A 17,154-nucleotide genomic window follows, 5' to 3' on the forward strand; every position below is an offset into this window, starting at 1 on the left:
CACTGATGTCGCCATCTCAGTTTCAACATTGCAACAGCAGCCATAACCAGTGTCCGGTCGGCGGTTACCATCGATTACTCAATGTGTTCAGTCTGTTTCAGTCTGACACAAAGATTAGACAGGACGTACAAATCAAACTTTTATCTAACCACAAAGGTTCATGCTGACCCTGCCCTGTCTGTGGCTCTCACACCAAAGAGGAGAGGGTTTAGAACTTTAGAAGTCCATTGGTTCCTACTGACCAAGCTTTAATCTAACGTGACTTACACAGGAGGAACATTTCAGTGGTGGTTTAATCCACATTTAGTGCTGTGGTGAGTAATTCTGGCATTAAGACAGTATGTGAGTCAAACTTCACTCCAGTTTATTGTTCATGGTGGTGAACACGTCACCCAGTGCCTCCCTGTGGCTCAACAGAGGAATAAGATGCACCAGGCTTTGGATCGAGATGTGACATTTGTTGGTTCCATCCCCAAACCTATCACAGTAAACAAACAGACCACACAAATAAAATGTACAATTGCCTTTTATTATTATTAACCATCTTCAACAAAGAAATTATCCACGTTTCTGCTCACATTAAATGGAAATTGAATATCTGTTACATGATAATAACCAAAATACAGACAGCTCATATCTACAGGTAGAACGCAACAAACAGTACAAGTACAGAGGAACATTGTTAGAGTTACGTTTTACTTAACTGTGTGTGTGTGTGTGTGTGTGTGTGTGTGTGTGTGTGTGTACGTTTCTTATTCAGCTCATAAAAAGAAATGTACAAGCCAGCCTCCGGTCATCGCTGCTTAAAAAACAATGCTGATAACTGCGTGGTGGCTCGGAACCAAAACGAGTCCCCTGACATTCACAGACGAGCATATACACGCTGTGAAGTTTACGTTGTAGTCCGTTTCAAACCAGCTGGACGTGAACAGAGACAACAGACGGAGTGGTGAAGGGTCTCAAACTGTCTCATTTCCTTCGTCTGCTGCTTGATGAGCGGCTTGGAGACTGCCTGCTGTCGCTCCTGCAAGGAAGGAAGGAAGAAGAAAATGAATCATTTAAAAAAGGCTCAGCAGGATGACGACAGAAAGAATATTTAGTGCTGAACTAAGTCTTCAAGTTTATTTCTACAACCAGCACAGCGTCTATGGGATAGGATGTGTTACACGTACAAAGGACAGAAGATCCAGTCACTGAACAGGACTATTCAGATTTAATAAAGACATTCTTTGTTTCGTTTTTTAATAAAAATATGACAACAACTGGAACTGCATTATATTGCTTGGCCCTCATAAACTGTCATACTCATGAGATTAGGACACTACAAAGGACAAAGGTTCGTGAAGACAGTTTGACTTCCTGTGGTGAGGCGGTAAACCCGAAGCACTCCTGAAGTTCACTCTGTGGACACGTCACTGTCGACTGACTAATGCTATGACGTTTGATGACAGACACAGACATGTCAGGTCGAAAAGCTGGCTGCATTTTCAAAAGAACCGACTTAGAACTAGTCCAAAGGTGAATACGCTACAGAATACTTAACGAGTTAAAGAGAGAGAGATAAAGGTCACAGTCAACAAGCATCCTCTTATAATATAGAGGCTGTGGCCTGAAAATGGTCAACCTGACATAAGCATTTCAAATTGCTGATTAACACTGCATCACTTTATTTTCTCAGGTGTCTAGTTAAAGCTGTTTAATTGGCATGCGTGTTACAGACCTGCGATTTGGCGAGGGCGGCGCTGCTCTCATGTATCTTGGAGGTGAATAACTGAGTGAGCGAGAATCTCTCAGTGAATCAGCAGGAACCCTCCCAGACCTGGCAGGGCTGAAAAGAAAATACATCTGTCAAGTCTTAAATCTACCACGCTGCTGCAGAAGTCTGATCTCCAAACGACAGATGGAGATGTGGTGAGCATAACAAAAGTTAATGTCATAATAAAAGGCTTTTGGCCACAGGAAGCATGAAAGGTGACACTGATGATGTTTTGTCCCATTTATCTGCTGATCAAAGGTCTGTTACATTCAAGCCCTCGACAAACTCAGTTCACATAATGCTGATTAAGTCCATCATCGTCCATCATGTCCACAGACTCAACACAGCATGTTCTTCAGAGCCAGATTAAGTCCAAAGTAAGAGTGAACAGCTGATGCACATGCTGTTCTGTTGCACTCACGCAAAGACACACAAAGATTTATGTAATACAAACCTGCCAATGCATATTCACTGTGTTAATTATTCATGTAACAGTTCTGATGTCACGCCTGGTGACTGAGGCCAAGTTTACTCACCTAGGTTTCTTGGTTTCCTTTTCATTCTCTGATGAAGAGGCTGAGGAAGGAGAGCTTTGAGCTTTGGCAGTCTTCCTGTTAAAATCACAGTAATATGGATTATCAATAAAGTTTATTATTGTGTTTGAATATTCTGCAATTAATGTTAATTCATCACACAGCTCAGCCTCCCTCCGCTCACCCTTTTCCTTGCTCTGCTTCAGAGTCAGAGCTGTCTGAAGAGGAGGATGAAGATGATGAAGAGGAGGAGGATGAAGATGAGGAGGAGGAGCTGGAGCTGCTGCTCCTGTTGGCTTTCTTGTTTGCATTTGCCTCCTTCCCATTAACAGCGTTTTTACTTCTCACTGTTTGGTCGGAGGGCGGAGGGGCTGCCACTGGTGACTGCTTCCTGCTTGGACCTTGTGACGATTGTTTGGTTTCTGATTGGCTGCCAGCCGGAGACCGCCTGGAGGTCACGTCAGAGCGTCTGGACGGGGAGCCTCTTCTACCTGAGGTTGGAGCATGTGACGAGTCTCTTGAAGGGCCCTGTGAAGAAGAGGAACGGCTTTTCTGCTCTCTGTCCTTCTCGTCTCCTCGCTCGGGTCTTCTGTCCGTCTCTGTTGGTGTTTTTGTGTCTTTCCTCTCTCGCTGTGGTGAAGGTGAGGACGAAGAGGAAGAGGAGCTGGAGGAGGAGGAGGAGGACCTGCGGGGTTGAGGAACATCTTTTGGTGGCAGACGGTCCTTTTCCTTTTGTCTCTCCTGCTCTGCCTCCCTCTGCCTGGTCCTCTCATGTTCCCTTTCTCTCGCTCTTTCTCTGGAGAGGGAGCGACTGCTCCTCCTTCGGCGCTGTGGAGAAGGAGAGCGACGAGCCCTGAAAGACGAAAATACAAAAGACAAACAGATTTTAAAGTTTGCTCCATTAGAGTAAATCATGATGTTGATGTGACAAGAAATTTATATTTTATCTTTTAAAAACTGACTCAAGAATCGACGTGCACCATCCACTGACTGTGGATCAGTTCCTCATAAACCCAGCACATGCAGGCTCTCATCTTACCTGCTGGGGGGACTTCGCCTCCTTGGACTTCTGGACCTGGACCTGCTGCGCCTCCTTGGGCTTCTGGACCTGGACCTCCTGGCAACACGCTCACGTTCTCTTTCCTTCTCTCGCTCTCGCTCCCTGTCCCTCTCCCTCTCTCTCTCCCTCTCCCGATCCCTCTCTCTGTCCCTGTCTCTGTCCCTCTGTCTCTCCCGTTCCCGGTCTGACCAGGTTGGAGGAGGAGAAGCTCTCCTCGATCGAGTCGGGGGTTCCTGATACTGCCTTGGTGGAGTGCGACGGGCCGGGGAGGTGGTGGAGGTTTTCTGGGGTGGAGAACGTGACCTCCTGGCTGAGGGGCTAGACCGCGCAGGCCTCCTGGGTGCATCTCTCTCCCTCCCTCTCTCTCTTTCCCTGACTTTGGCCTCCACTCTCGTTTTCTCTGCTTCGGCCTCAGATGGAGAGTACCTGTTGCTGCCTCTGCTGGTGTCCGCTCTGTTGGACGGAGAAGGAGGCGGACTAGGGCTGTCCATCTGTGTGGGGCTGTATCGCTCCTGGCCCTTTGTCCGGGATGGGTAATTCTCCACGGGAGCTCTGTGGGAAGGTCTTTCCCTCTCATGTTTGTCTCCTCCACCGTCTCTCTCCTTCTGGGCTCGTCTCGGTCCGTCGGCCTCAGGAGCAGGAGCCACACTTTCCTTTCTGCCATTGGCTAAATACTTTTGAACTGCAGCCCCAATGGCAGGCGGTGCGCTTTTTGGGGGGCTACTTTTCTCCCTTCCGACTGACCCAGCCTTCTTGGCCTTGCTCTCATCATCAGAGGACGAGGACGAAGAGGAGGACGAAGAAGAAGAGGAGGATGAGGAGCTATCACTGTCACTATCGCTGCTGCTGCTACCGCTGCTGCTGCTGCTGCTGCTGCTGCTCTCTCTTTTCTTCTCAGCCTGTTTGGTTTTGTCATCACGTTTCTCCTTTCTCGGAGCACTGCTCGTCTTCTCTTGGCTCTCGTTCAGCTCTGGTCTCCGGCTCCTCTCTGCAGGTCTTGATTCATTTCGCAGAGTTTCTGCAGATGATCGCTGAGCCTCTTCTCTCTTCCTGCCTCCTTCTTGACCCCGCTCTCTGTCCTGTTCCCTCTGCTTGTTCGGGTGCCTGTCCCTCTCCTTTCTACCCTCGCTGTCCTTTTCTCTCCTCCTCTCCTCCTCCCTCTCTCTCTGACGCCCATTGGTGACAGGTGAACGAGAGGCGGGGGACAGGGAAGTGGAGGACGGATGTCCATCCCTTCTCCTGTCATTTTTCTGTTGGCATGGAGACGCCTCTCTCTCCTGTCTCTTTCCAGTGTCTCTCCTGTCATTTGGCACCCTTGAGTGCAGATCTTTCTCAGTCCTGCGCTCCCTCTCCCCACTCCTCTCCCTTCTTGCCCTCTCCTTCTCAGGGGGAGGTGAGGGGGATGAGGAGTCATGTCTCGTCTTCTTGTCCCATTTATTCCTGTCTTTTTCCCGTTCAGTGTCTCTGCTCCTGGCCTCCTGTTTAGGTGGTGGAGGAGAAGGAGAAGGAGAAGAGGATGAGGAGGAGTCATGTCTGGTCTTCTGAGGAGCAGTCTCCTTTCCTTTGTCCTTCTTTTCTCTGCTGCGTGAACGTCTCCCCTTCTCCACCTCTCTGGTCTTTGAAGGCCTCCTTTTCTCCACGTCTCTGCTCCTTGATCGCCTTCCTTTCTCCACCTCTCTGCTTCTGGAGCGCCTCCCTCTCTCCCTCTCATTTTCTCTGCTCCTTGAGTGCCTTGATTTTTCCACCTCTCTGCTTCTGGAGCGCCTCCCCCTCTCGTTGTCTCTACTTCTTGATCGCTTTGATTTCTCCACCTCTCTGCTCCTGGAGCTCCTTCCTCTCTCCCTTTCTTTGCTTCTTGAACGCCGACCTCTCTCTTTCTCATTTTCTATGCTCCTCGAACGCCTCCTTTTCTCCATTTCTCTGCTTCTGGAGCGCCTCCCTTTCTCACTCTCCTTCTGTTTGCTTCTGGATCTCCTCCCTTTCTCCCTCTCTCTGCTTTTTTCCATCGGTGGTGGTGGAGAAGGTGATGAAGAGTCATGTCTCCTCTTGGCGGAAGTCTTCTCCGTCTCACTCTGTCGCTCTTTTTCTCTCTCAAGATTGGGCCTCTTCTGAATGACAGAGGAAAGACTCTGTCATTTTACATATGCTGAAATTAATCTGTTTGAATTTGATTCAGGACGTTATGAGCAAAAGAAAAGAAAGTTCCAGCCTCACCCCTTCGCCTCCCTGATGATGTGGGCTGTTCTGCTCGTAGCCCCGTCTCCTCCTGTCTGGGGATCTCCCCTTTCTGCCTTCATCAGCTTTTCTTGCACCTTGTTCCTGTGGGCGTGATCTCACTGGAACTGGAGACGGGCTGATGATATCATAAAAATATAAATACACGTGAGACATCTCTGTCTACAAGATGGATTTTATAACTGTTCCAAATGGCCAGGCATGAAGACAGGCTGCTTTCACAGCTGGAGTTTGGTAGCCACTTTGCTAACAATAGACTGTGTGTGATGCAGGATTGTTCTGATGAAATTTCTCAGTACAGTCGAAAATGCTGGATCGGGTTTCTGCAAATAAGCAACTTAGATATCCAATACACCGTTCCAGTTTCATGTTATTAGCCCAGAGAAAGGACCCTGCTGCATCCCAATATCACTCCTCGTGCTTAAACCAAACCAACCCAGCAAAGGCAACAAGTACCAGCCAATCAGTCAGAAGTGGCCAGACTGTCACGTTTCACAGAAACAGATTTTATCAGACTACTTTAACTACATGTACATCTGTCACAACAAGGCGAGGCGGTGAAGCAAAAGTTACATGAAGCATTCTGATGATGTTCAAGTCGAGGCTGCATTTCAAAAAAACAAAATCGTAAGTGAAAAGATTCTCTGTGATTTATGTTGTTTACACTGTAACACATCTGATGTAGCTTTACTTTTATTATCATGATATCATCACCATCTCATACCTGTGAGCAGAGCTGGAGGACACACTCCTGTGTCGCGCTGCCTTTGCTTTTGGAGGACTTGAACTGTCACTCTTCTTCCTTTTCCTCTTTGACACCTTCTGCTTCTCGTCTGAGGAACTTTGACTTAATGAGGGAGGACAGAAATTTACAAATGAGTGTGCGCGCCCCAATAATACACAATAAAAACATTATCGAGAAAATAGTTGAAGCTACAGATGTCAGACAAAGAACAAAATCTCTTCAAAAGTTTACACTTTACAGAATGAACTGTGCCAGGACCAGAACACAGAACACTGTTCTGCTGATTGCTTATGAGGCCGGACCGATACGATAAATTTAAAAACACCCACCTATCTTCTTCTTCCTCCTCGTCTTCTGATGCCTCCCTGAAACAGATTTTCAGTCAATTATCACTGTCAATGTGAAATAATAACATGAAACATAAGATAAGAACCCGGGGATGAAATACCGCTTCTTCTTCTTCTTTTTGGATTTCTTCTTCTCTCGTCGAGGAGATGGGGAAGGACTCTCTGAGCTGCTGACCAAAGGAGCAAACAAATTCTCAGACTTTTCCTTCACTGTCAGGTCATTTTCTGCTCTAATGTTCATTTACTCACCTGTCTCTGTTCTTGTTTTTCTTTTTCTTCTTCCGGCTGCGCTTCTTGGGCAGAGAATCTGAATTGTCTGAATCTTCCACCAACCTGAGCGAGTGAAAGTAACAGAGTTTGAGTCATGAGCAGAAATAACGCTAAGTGATGAGTATACATACATATCAATGTTTTCTAAAGCAACTTCAGACCATGTTTGGCTTTTCACATCTGGCTGTTGACAGTCACATGTAGGGAAGTGCTCGACTGAATGTCTCTGTCAACCCCGAAACGTTAAACTGACAACACCACACTGACAAACTTTCCCAGGAATCACAGGAGAGGGACGCTAAAATATAGAGTTTGACTGCATCTTCGATCGGAGACGTTTCACTCGGTTGTCAGATTCTAGCTATATTTTATTCTGAAACAGAGTTGATATGTACTCCACCACTGTTGGTGTGTGTTATGCTTTGTGCCGTCCTACTCACGCATATTTCTGCTGCTGCAGTTTCTCCCTTTCCAGCCGTTCCTGTTCTCTCTTCTCCTTCTCTTTCTCCTTGCGGTCAGCGTGAAAGGATGATCCATCCACGTAGTCGCTGGCGATGCCAAAAGCAGCACGAAGACGGTCATTCTTCTGCTGGTTGGCTGCAGCCAGAGCATGAGTCTCTGTCACCCTGAGAGAAAACAAACCAGTCAGCTTTGTATTAATGACACTGTGCAGTATGAACCAATGAGCACTGGGTACTTCATCGGGATGTTACAGTCTTGAGTCTTCCAGTGTCGTGGTATCAGCTGTGTTTTATACAGATACACTAACCTTTACCCGGAACAATTTGTTGTCATGACATCAACGTGTCAATTAGCAAGACGAAACCAAATAGAGGTAGATGAATCATCAGCCTCTCACTGCAGAGTCACACCAAAGTAATGACTCTGGTATTCAGAGGAGAAGATACAGGATTTGATCACATGATCACCAATGACCTTGATCAATGCATAATAAAATGGTAATATTTGTGGTTTTATTTCTAATAGCATATGCATTTGACATTTTAATATTAAAATGTCTCAGTGTTTACATCATTACATTAGTATTTGTTTGCACCGATGACGACTAATGAAGGATTACTGTCCTGTTTTTACAGAAATCTGGGGACTTGTTGTCTCTGTGTTGTACTCACGTTGGTCTTTCACCGGCGGTGGGAGCTGGCTCCTGCTTTTCCTGTAGCATCATACGGAAACTGTTCACCTTCTCCTCGATCTCCTCAGCTGAATACCTGACCGTCCAAACAGAGAAGACTATTTAATGCAACAATCAATTCTTATTTGTCTTTAGTCACATCGTCTACTGTGCATGATCCTTTTTATACAGCAGACTACAGCTTTTACATATGATCGGTGCTTGTCCAACATTTAAGTAATGAACTTCCCTGTGATAATCATCTGATCTAAACAAAAGGTTTATTATGTCTTACCCTTGCTCCTCCATCATGTCCTGCAGCTCGGCACACTTCACCTCCAGCTGCCTCTTCCGTTGGTGCTCCAGGATGTCGGCATTGGGCTGCCTGTTGAGCTGACTCTCCAGCCTCTCCCGGTCCTTCTCATCTCGTTCGCCGCCGCGCTCATCTCGTGGCCGTTTGACCCGCAGGCTCGACAAGTTGCGCTGCACATAGCCGTTGGTGCCGCTGCCCCGCGGAGTCGTCAGGCCAATCCCATTGTACATGGCTCTGCAAATAAATACAGACACAGATACAGTGAGTGAGTGGACCGACAACAGAAACAATGTGTGTGATCAATGTAAGGAGTCATCTTTTACATGAAGCCTGACTGAGGAGTCACTGCATTTAAACACTTTGCTACTTTTTCTTACTTTTGCAGCCACAAAACAAAACTTCACACCGGCGTATCTCCAAAATACAGAGAAAAGAAATCAAGACTAAAACCAAATATATCTGACATTAAATCATTTATTCCAACTTATTTGAAAAGGGACAGACTTCTGCAGTTTGTCCTTTGGTTAAACATGTGTGAACACTTCTTCAGGTGGATTAAATAAACGAACAGTGCCTCGGCCTGAAGTGAAACCAACAGTTTGATGAAGCCACAGAAACATCGACACAAACATTGTGTTGTGTCCCGCAGGCCCCGCACTCAGAAACCCCGCGTGGACACGGAGTGTGCGTCAGGTCAGACTTTGATCATCAATGTTTTCATCATCAATGTTTTCATCATCAATGTTTTCATCATCAATCAATTCTTTGTCGCGCTTTAGCACGTGCGCAAACCGGGCCTGTTGCTCCGCGTGAACGTTTGTGATGAGGCGAAGACAAACTGTCCAAAAACATGAAGGACACACGAGGACTGGGTGCAGAGGGCTCTCAGGGCGGAGACAGCAGCTCTACCTGCGGCTGTGAATAAAGAATAACGTGGATTGAAGCTGTTTCTCCTGGAGGCCCGGACGCTCTGTGTGCGCACACAACAATTCCCCAGCTAGCTGGCGAGCTAACGGAGCTGTAACGTACCAGCGTTTTCTCCAGGAGCGGAGACTAAAGTCTCTGAAGGAATCCGGCGGTAGGTCACGTCCTGTGGGGTCCGGCGCAGAAACACACCTGGCTATCACCGCAGGTACTTTAAAACCGCGAGGAGTGAACAAATGTGGCTAGTTAGCTGCGCGCTAACTCATCCGCTCTCCAACCAAAGGAGAACGAGATGAACGTCCAGTGACGTCAGACGCACGGCACGTACGTCTACGCCGTGAGGCGTTCAGGTGCAGTGGGTAAGATTGTACAAATATCTCTATCAGGATTAAAGCGACATTTATGCGTCAGTTATGTTTATGTGCGCTGTTTACATTTGATGATGAGACTAGTCCAGTTCATGTTAAGTGTCACACATTTTCTCAATCACTCCAAAACATCCTGCGACGATATGAAGAGCTGCAGCTCATCAGTACATTTAAACCACACGAAGTCTGCTAAAGGACACTGTGACACTGTGGGTGTTTGTCATGTGCTGCTGTGTGTCACTTTGTATTGTGTATCATGTGTCCTGTGGGTTTTTTGCTTTGTGCTGTTTGTTATTGTGCTGTAATTTGTTTTAATTGTGTCTGCTGAAGGGACTGCGGGTTAAAAGTAGCTGTAAGATAACTCTGGTGCATCACATGGAATCATTTATGTTTATGTTTATGTTTAATACTGTACATGGTCCCATTAAATAAATAATAAATAAATAAAAAGAAAGAGTAAAAGTAAAAGCACGCATGAAAAAGACGTTCTACAAACCTGTAACAAGAAATGATTTCAAGCTGTCACAGAACAAATTACACGTGTGTAGCATCTTATATGACACGTCCTCGTTTTTAATACTGTACTTGTCACCAGTGGCACCGTAAAGGGGGAAAAGTTAGGACAATTCCAAAAAAAGGGAAAATACCAATATAAAATGATTAAACCATCATCATTGAGTTTATATATTTCAAATCTAATAATGAAATGAATTATCTCTTTGTCTTTGCGTGTTCTGGGCAGTAAAAGTTAAATAAAAATGAACTTTAGCACATTTTTAATCTTCATCAAACAGTGAAACAGGCTGTATGCAGACTGTATGCAGACTGTATGCATGTACAAATCACCAGCAGTAAATATTGTGCTAGTACTAATATTGAATTACAAGACTCAAACAGCTGCAGGCCTTTGATTAGAGTTCTGTAAAGCTTCTGATGGGATAGTTCGGTCCTAGAGATGTGGGGACAACAGCTGAGCAGAGGGGCCCAGTTTGATTTTGTTGTCATGGGGTCCAAAGTTCCTGGCGGCGCCTCTGTTTTCTGTTTTCTGTTTTCTGTCGTTGTCTTTAAACACTGTGAGCCTTCTCACGTGACTCGTACTTGATACAAAACTGCATTTCCCATGATGCCTTTGGGCCGATTTGACGCAAGTTTTGAGATAAAAAAAGACATCTGTCAGAAGTCGACGGTTAGTCCGTGACGCCGAGGCCACAGAAGGAGGCGTGTGCTGCTCTGCGGGGTCGTTTCCGTTAAATACTCGAAATCCACCGGAGACACCGACAAACCGACGAACCGACAATGTCCGAGGGAGACAACAAGAGCGCGAATATGCTGGTGAGTGCATGTAGCAGCTAGTTTAAACTGTGTGTGTGTGTGTCGTTAGCAGTAACCGCTGCCTGGTTCTACCCTCGGCCGTGCAGCTGAGCTCGGGCCTCTCGGTACATTTGTTCGGTTCCCGTGAACTTTGATCCGCAGATAAACTCCGGAGCTCGGTTCAGCTTCAGTCCCGGTAAATGCGAAGGGAGCTAACGGCTAACGGCTAGCTAGCTCAATACGCCTTAGCTCGTTTAGCTTCAGACGTTTCTGTTGTAACGTCGCTGTAACTTGTAACTTGTAACGTGTAACTTGTAACTTGTTTCAGTCCGAGCTGAAAGCCTGAAACCTGCTCACACTTTGACACGACGATGCTGTGTGTGGTTAGCGTCAGCCGCTTCCTGTGGCGCGGAGGCACAAAGTGCACAGTCATAACGATCATCCCCGTTACACACTGTAACTTAAAGACCAACACCGTTACACACTGTAACTTAAAGACCAACACCGTTACACACTGTAACTTAAAGACCTGGAGAACACTGAAGAACACTGAAGAACACTGAAGAACACTGGAGAACACTGAACACTGCTGTCAGACAGAAACATTTTTTAAAGGTTTAACTTGAATCCATGTGCCCAGCATGATCTGGACTGTTTATACCAATAGAATAACTTCACATCCTGTGTTTGACTCCCAGGTCGTCCTGATGTCACTGACATGTTGTTGATAGACACACAGAGTAACCCACGATGTGTTTCAGTTTGGTAACGTGTCTAACTTTGTGTTCAGGCTCAGGAAACGGCCCAGCTGGAGGAGCAGCTGCAGGGATGGGGTGAAGTGATCCTGGCCGGGGATCGCGTGGTCCGCTGGGAGAAGCCGTGGTTCCCCGGTGCCCTGATGGGCGCCACCACCGTGCTCTTCATGTGAGTCAGTTTCACCGTGTGCTGCGTCACAGGCTCAGGCATTGCTGGGCACACACTTCCTTCCTCTCAGCAGTGAAACTTATCTGTAACAAAGGATGAGAAGAATTTTCATTAAATAAGACACTCTACATGTGTTCAGATCACAGGTGGATGGAAAAACTCAAACACAGAAGACAGGAATTTAGATTATACACAGAGTTTGTAAAGCGAGCTTAAATTGTAATCTTCAGTTTTGTTTGTCGAGTAATTCTTGAACAGCATTACAAGCAAATAACTGGAACACTAACAGATTATTTTCTGAGTTATTGAATTTTTACATATTTCCCCAAAGAGGAGTGTAAAATGATTGAATGTCTTAATCTCTGGATTACAGTTAGTCTCAGGCCTGTGTCCTCTTCAGAGACTCTTCAACATCACAGATCTCTCAGTCACAACAAGGAGCCATTTTCAAACCACAAGATAACAACAGACTTAATTAATGCATGGATGATACAAAATGTTTTATTCATTCCATTGTGAGCACATTATGTGAAACTGGTTCCTAACCACGACTGACTGCTGTGTCTTTCTTTAGGCTGATTTACTACTTGGATCCATCAGTGCTGACTGGGCTCTCCTGCTCAGTCATGCTGCTCTGCCTGGCAGATTACCTGGTGCCCACGCTCGCTCCCAGAGTCTTCGGCTCCAATAAATGGTGAGAGCCTGGGGAGGAAGTCATGTTGGTGGAGAGGGAAAAAAATGAAAGAGGTTTCCTTTAAGTCAAGGAAGTCTTTCTTCATGGCAGACTTCTTCTTCCTAACATGAGTCTGAATGTTGTGACCTGAAACCTGTCCTATAGCTTGTCCAACCACTTCATGGAGCTTTGACATTACACAGAGGTTACCTAACAGCCCTTTGACTCAACTGTGTGTATTTGATGGTGAGAATCAGACACCCGGGACAGGATAGAGTAACAGCCTGCAGTTGGCACAGTGTGTTGGATGTCTGTCCCCCATCAGACCCCTTCAGCCTCTCGGTATATAAGCCTGCATCAGCAGAGCATGACCTGCACCCTTTTGCTCTGCTGCACATTCCACAGTGAACAGCAGACGTGCTCGGTCAGTGCAGGGAGGCTGTTTTTAGATGAATGAATAATTGAAGTGAAGCGTTTTCAGTGTTTTTAACGTGCTACACTTCACATGCAGTGGTGTCTGGGTGGAGTAAAAACACCAACATTCTGTCAAGGTTTAGATGAGGCTGTGTACTGACTCATTCACTGGGTTTAAAAGACACTTTTGTACTTTGAGATATAGACCAGGAAAGTGTAGCTATTGATCAGTACAATCTGTTCAAGACTCTGCTGTGAGTCAGCCAGATAGGAGTGTCTCTGAAGGTGGGTTAAACAGAGCTATTAAAGTCTGTTCATGGTCCCTGTTTGGCTCCCCGACAACAAGGACAGAAATACGGAACGATGGCTAAGCAGAAAATGAAGGCCACTTCTCTCAGCTGCCCTCCTTTCCTCCTGCAGTCAGTCCTTTCTGTAGCAAACACGGGATCTTTTCTGTCCTTTCATACCCGACTGCTGGTTCATTCAGGTCCTCGTCTCCAGTGAAATGGTGGAAAGTCCGTCAGTTTCCCAGAGCCGGGGCAGACATAGCCGGTTTTGTCCAGTAACAGGCTAGAACCCAAAAATAATCATCTTACTATAAAATATTCAATTTAAAAACTCCAGAGAGAAATCTGAACCAAATGGCTGCTAATCAATCTTCTGCCCATTCTCCAATCAATTAATCAACTAATGATTTTAGCTTTAATAGAGATGACGGAACAATCTGAAACCTGGGATTTCTTTTATTTGATCATGTTAAAGAAGGTATTGCAACATGAGCTCTGTATCATCATGAAAGAAGGAAGTTAAACCACACTGATCTGATCGGTTTCCTCTTGATGACCAGATTAAGATTGTTGTTGAATATTGTAACACTCTTTAACTGAACAAAACTCTTCTGCCAGGATACAGTTTGTTTTTAATCACACCCATGTCTTGTCTGTCCTCCTTGTCCACAGGACCACTGAGCAGCAGCAACGTTTCCACGAGATCTGCGGTAACCTGGTGAAGACCCAGCGTCGGGTTGTTGGGTGGTGGAAGCGTCTCTGTGCCCTCAAGGAGGAGAAGCCCAAAATGGTAAATGATCACAAAGTAACTGAATCTCACCAAAAGTTGTTTTTTACATACTGTAGACTTGGACTGTAAAGCCGCCTGCAGTGCTGCAGTGAAAGGAGCCTTCCTATCTGTTTATTACAATGGAGAGCTTTCTCTGTGCTCCAGATAAAAATATTCTCGGCTGAGTTGGCTTTGCTGCTCCACTTAGCAGACCTCAAACTGGGTTACAGGCAGTGATAACCGGGTTTTTCACAGTATGCTTTAACACTTAAGGCCACATTCCTTAATTCAGTGACTGCTTTTCTGGTTCCTTCAGAATGTCAGCGCATGCTCTGCTAGTAAGAATAAATGGAGTTATGTTGCACTACATCCAAAGTATTACTGACATGTTGCTGTGTGTGCAGTCAAGGTGCACAGGGTGTGTGTTGGAGTATCTGAACCTCTGTAGGTTGACTGTAACGTGACCTCCCTGCTTTTCACAGTACTTTGCCTCAGTGATCAGCAGCTTGCTGGCGGTGGCCTGGATCGGACAGCAGGTGCACAACTTGTTCCTGACCTACCTGATCGGTGAGTATATTACAACATACACTAATCAAACTGTTTGAACGACTGTAGACTGAATAAATGTCTGATTTTCTATTAGAACGACAGCGACTGTCACTGGATGTGCATGCCCCCCCCCCCTACATTTGACTGCTGTGGTGACCTGGCAGAAACAGGAAGTGATAGTTGTTGTCTTGGTCAGCAGTTGGAAATGTTGCCTGTGTGTGATGCCTTCAGAGGCCACTCTTATGCATCAGTGTTGCAACTCTGGAGTTAAAACTGCAGTACTGCTGCTGTGGAGACTCCTCCCACCGCCCATCATTGCAAGGTTTCCTGGCACTGTGACTCAGAAGTGCAGCAGTAATGTTATTGTAGATCAATACCTGCATCCCTGAGGCAGCAGATGGTAACAGTATTACACTGGCACAGTTATTTTCTGCATTGTTAATGACACACATGTGGTAGGCTGTTTATCCCGTCACTGCAAGTTGAGACTAAAGGAGGGAAATGACAGGAGCTCAGCTCTGCTGTGGATCGTTAAAATGAGGACAAACCTGTCCGCCTCACAGCTGCACAGCTGCCTTCAGGCTAAGTGACAGTTGGTAAATCAGCAGGTCTGCTGGCTGTGTGGGAGCCAATCAGCTCTTACATAAGCTGAGACATGTCGAGTATTTATGTTTGGAACCACAGAGTAGAAATTACTTCAGAGGACACCAAACAACCGTCATCCTCATTCTAATCTCAGATCAAGTTGCTCTTTAGACCCGCTCTGTTCACCATCTGCTTTCACGTTTGTACGACTTCACAATCTCAACAGTCCGTTCAAACCTGCTGAAATTAATCAGCTGATCCTAAGATGAGTGAACCACTTCATTGCTCAGTTCATTTCTATCAATCTCGTGTTTGCATGTGCAAAACATCCCCAGGGAGTTAATTTTGTTTGTTTTTTTGCCTAGCAGCAGAGTTTTCATAAGTTATGAAGGAAGCTCAGTGTGTGCGCGCTGAGCTTCCTGTGTTTAAAAAGAACAAGTTTCTCTTCAATTTGAAACATCCCAACGTTTCTGTAACTACCAAAAATAATAATCCCAGTGTAGAATACATAAAGACAGCTGAGTTCACAATGAGGAATTTTAAAGTTAAGTTGATAAACTCACACTAAATTAAGTGTATGAAATCTCTCTGTGGAATTTCCATGTATGATCTGACTGCACTGAATATGATCAAGAAGCACATGGTTGAAGTCTTAACTGGTGGCAGGCCTAAGCTGTTTTTGCTTGTTCTGCAGTGAGCTTCCTGCTGCTGCTGCCTGGCCTGAACCAGCACGGTGTCATCACCAAGTACGCATCCATGGCCAAGAGGGAGATCAACAAACTGCTCAAACAGAAGGAGAAGAAGAACGAGTAGATGGAAGTGTGGAGAGAAACCCCTGAAAGCTGAACAACGTCACAAAATGGAAGGTGGAAGGAAGTTGTTTGAAGAAAAGAGAGAGGAGAGCAGAAAGTTTAAAGAGCCTCCTGCTTCCTGTCTCTGCCACAGAGGAAGACGCACGGTGTTTTATTTTCACATTGAATAAGTTTCATTTCTCCCTCCCACCCTTTGACAATTCACCCTCATCATCCTTTTTTTTCTTTTGAATTTATCTGTCATGCATGCAGCACCCGCAGGTTTATCTGATAAGGTCACATGTTCATGCACAGTACAGACACGACACACACACGCTCCCTTATCACAGACACAAAGTTGAACTTCCTTCTGTTTACTAGTTTAAGTGTGCTTCATTTTAAGGTGTCAGTAATGCTTTTAAGCCATTCCCTTTCAAAGTGACTACTGAGCAGTTTCTGTAGCATCGCTGAATCATTTTAACCTCTCAGATTCCACATATGGATTCTTTTTGTCTCGCCATCTACATGACCTGTTCTTATATCTACCTTTACATTTTTGCTTATTCTGCTTTGGTTGTATTTAAAAATAGTGCTGAAAACAAAACTGGATTTAAAGCGGAGCTTGTCAGGAGTGAACCTGTGTCTAGATACAAGCTTACTGCTGTACTGCTGCTAGCTGGACTCTGTTAGCTCTCCTAAACCCCACAATGTGTTACTGGTGTGGGCTGTCTCTGTGTAAATAGACATATCCCTCACTCTGTCCCTGTCACTCATCTTTCTCTGTTCTTGTTATTTATGTGTTCTTTCCTCCTCAGTCTCAAAGTTTCTGGTCCGATCACTGTCTTTCAAGTTATTTCATTATTTGTCTTCATTGGAGATCTTTACAAAAATGAATAAAGTTTCATTTAAATGAATTTGACTGGCCTGTTAGTTTCTTGGTTTGAATTCGATGACTGCTGTTGAAATAATAAACAACCTCATCCCACATTAGAAAACTTTTAGAATAATGAGTTAAACACTTAATTTGTCAAAATAAACCTATTGTCTGTAACTTTGAATTGAATAAAAAGTTCTTAAAATATCAAAACTCCAAATATAACATACTACTAGTATATCTGGTCATGTAACTCCATAAATGATGACATAAGACTGCAGTGCTGCTCTCCCT

At 45.3% G+C, this 17,154-nt stretch overlaps 2 protein-coding genes across 3 annotated transcripts; one reads left to right on the forward strand and one right to left on the reverse strand.

Moving 5' to 3' along the window:
- Window positions 1–508: 508 nt before the first annotated feature.
- srrm2 (serine/arginine repetitive matrix 2) lies at window positions 509–9,651 on the reverse strand. Of its 2 annotated transcripts, none has more exons than XM_019276447.2 (14): window positions 9,421–9,651; window positions 8,374–8,625; window positions 8,080–8,175; window positions 7,387–7,572; window positions 6,926–7,009; window positions 6,778–6,843; window positions 6,659–6,694; window positions 6,309–6,431; window positions 5,564–5,702; window positions 3,329–5,457; window positions 2,474–3,142; window positions 2,293–2,367; window positions 1,721–1,828; window positions 509–1,024 (listed from the first exon to the last, which is right to left on the reverse strand). In XM_019276447.2, the coding sequence occupies exons 2-14, from the start codon at window positions 8,619–8,621 to the stop codon at window positions 970–972; spliced, it is 4,014 nt and encodes a 1,337-aa protein (XP_019131992.2). In that variant the 5' UTR covers window positions 8,622–8,625; window positions 9,421–9,651; the 3' UTR covers window positions 509–969. The 2 variants fall into 2 exon arrangements, with proteins under 2 accessions (XP_019131992.2, XP_010734737.3); XM_010736435.3 differs by having other exon boundaries at window positions 6,778–6,846.
- Window positions 9,652–10,811: 1,160 nt separating this feature from the next.
- On the forward strand, window positions 10,812–16,817 carry arl6ip1 (ARL6 interacting reticulophagy regulator 1). Its single transcript, XM_019276454.2, has 6 exons — window positions 10,812–11,015; window positions 11,785–11,918; window positions 12,493–12,612; window positions 13,965–14,082; window positions 14,544–14,628; window positions 15,890–16,817. The coding sequence occupies exons 1-6, from the start codon at window positions 10,980–10,982 to the stop codon at window positions 16,006–16,008; spliced, it is 612 nt and encodes a 203-aa protein (XP_019131999.1). The 5' UTR covers window positions 10,812–10,979; the 3' UTR covers window positions 16,009–16,817.
- Window positions 16,818–17,154: the final 337 nt, after the last annotated feature.

The sequence above is a fragment of the Larimichthys crocea genome, chromosome XII, assembly GCF_000972845.2.
Source record: "Larimichthys crocea isolate SSNF chromosome XII, L_crocea_2.0, whole genome shotgun sequence".
In the NCBI taxonomy this organism is placed as follows: Eukaryota; Metazoa; Chordata; class Actinopteri; family Sciaenidae; genus Larimichthys; species Larimichthys crocea.

Coding starts and splice junctions, on each gene's coding strand:
- srrm2 (XM_010736435.3), bottom strand. CDS start 8,621: ATGTACAATGGGATTGGCCTGACGACTCCGCGGGGCAGCGGCACCAAC. Junction 8,176..8,373: donor GACATGATGGAGGAGCAAGG/GTAAGACATAAT, acceptor TTGGACGGTCAG/GTATTCAGCTGAGGAGATCG. Junction 1,829..2,292: donor AAGGAAACCAAGAAACCTAG/GTGAGTAAACTT, acceptor TTTTCTTTTCAG/CCCTGCCAGGTCTGGGAGGG.
- arl6ip1 (XM_019276454.2), top strand. CDS start 10,980: ATGTCCGAGGGAGACAACAAGAGCGCGAATATGCTG. Junction 11,919..12,492: donor GCCACCACCGTGCTCTTCAT/GTGAGTCAGTTT, acceptor GTCTTTCTTTAG/GCTGATTTACTACTTGGATC. Junction 14,629..15,889: donor GTTCCTGACCTACCTGATCG/GTGAGTATATTA, acceptor CTTGTTCTGCAG/TGAGCTTCCTGCTGCTGCTG.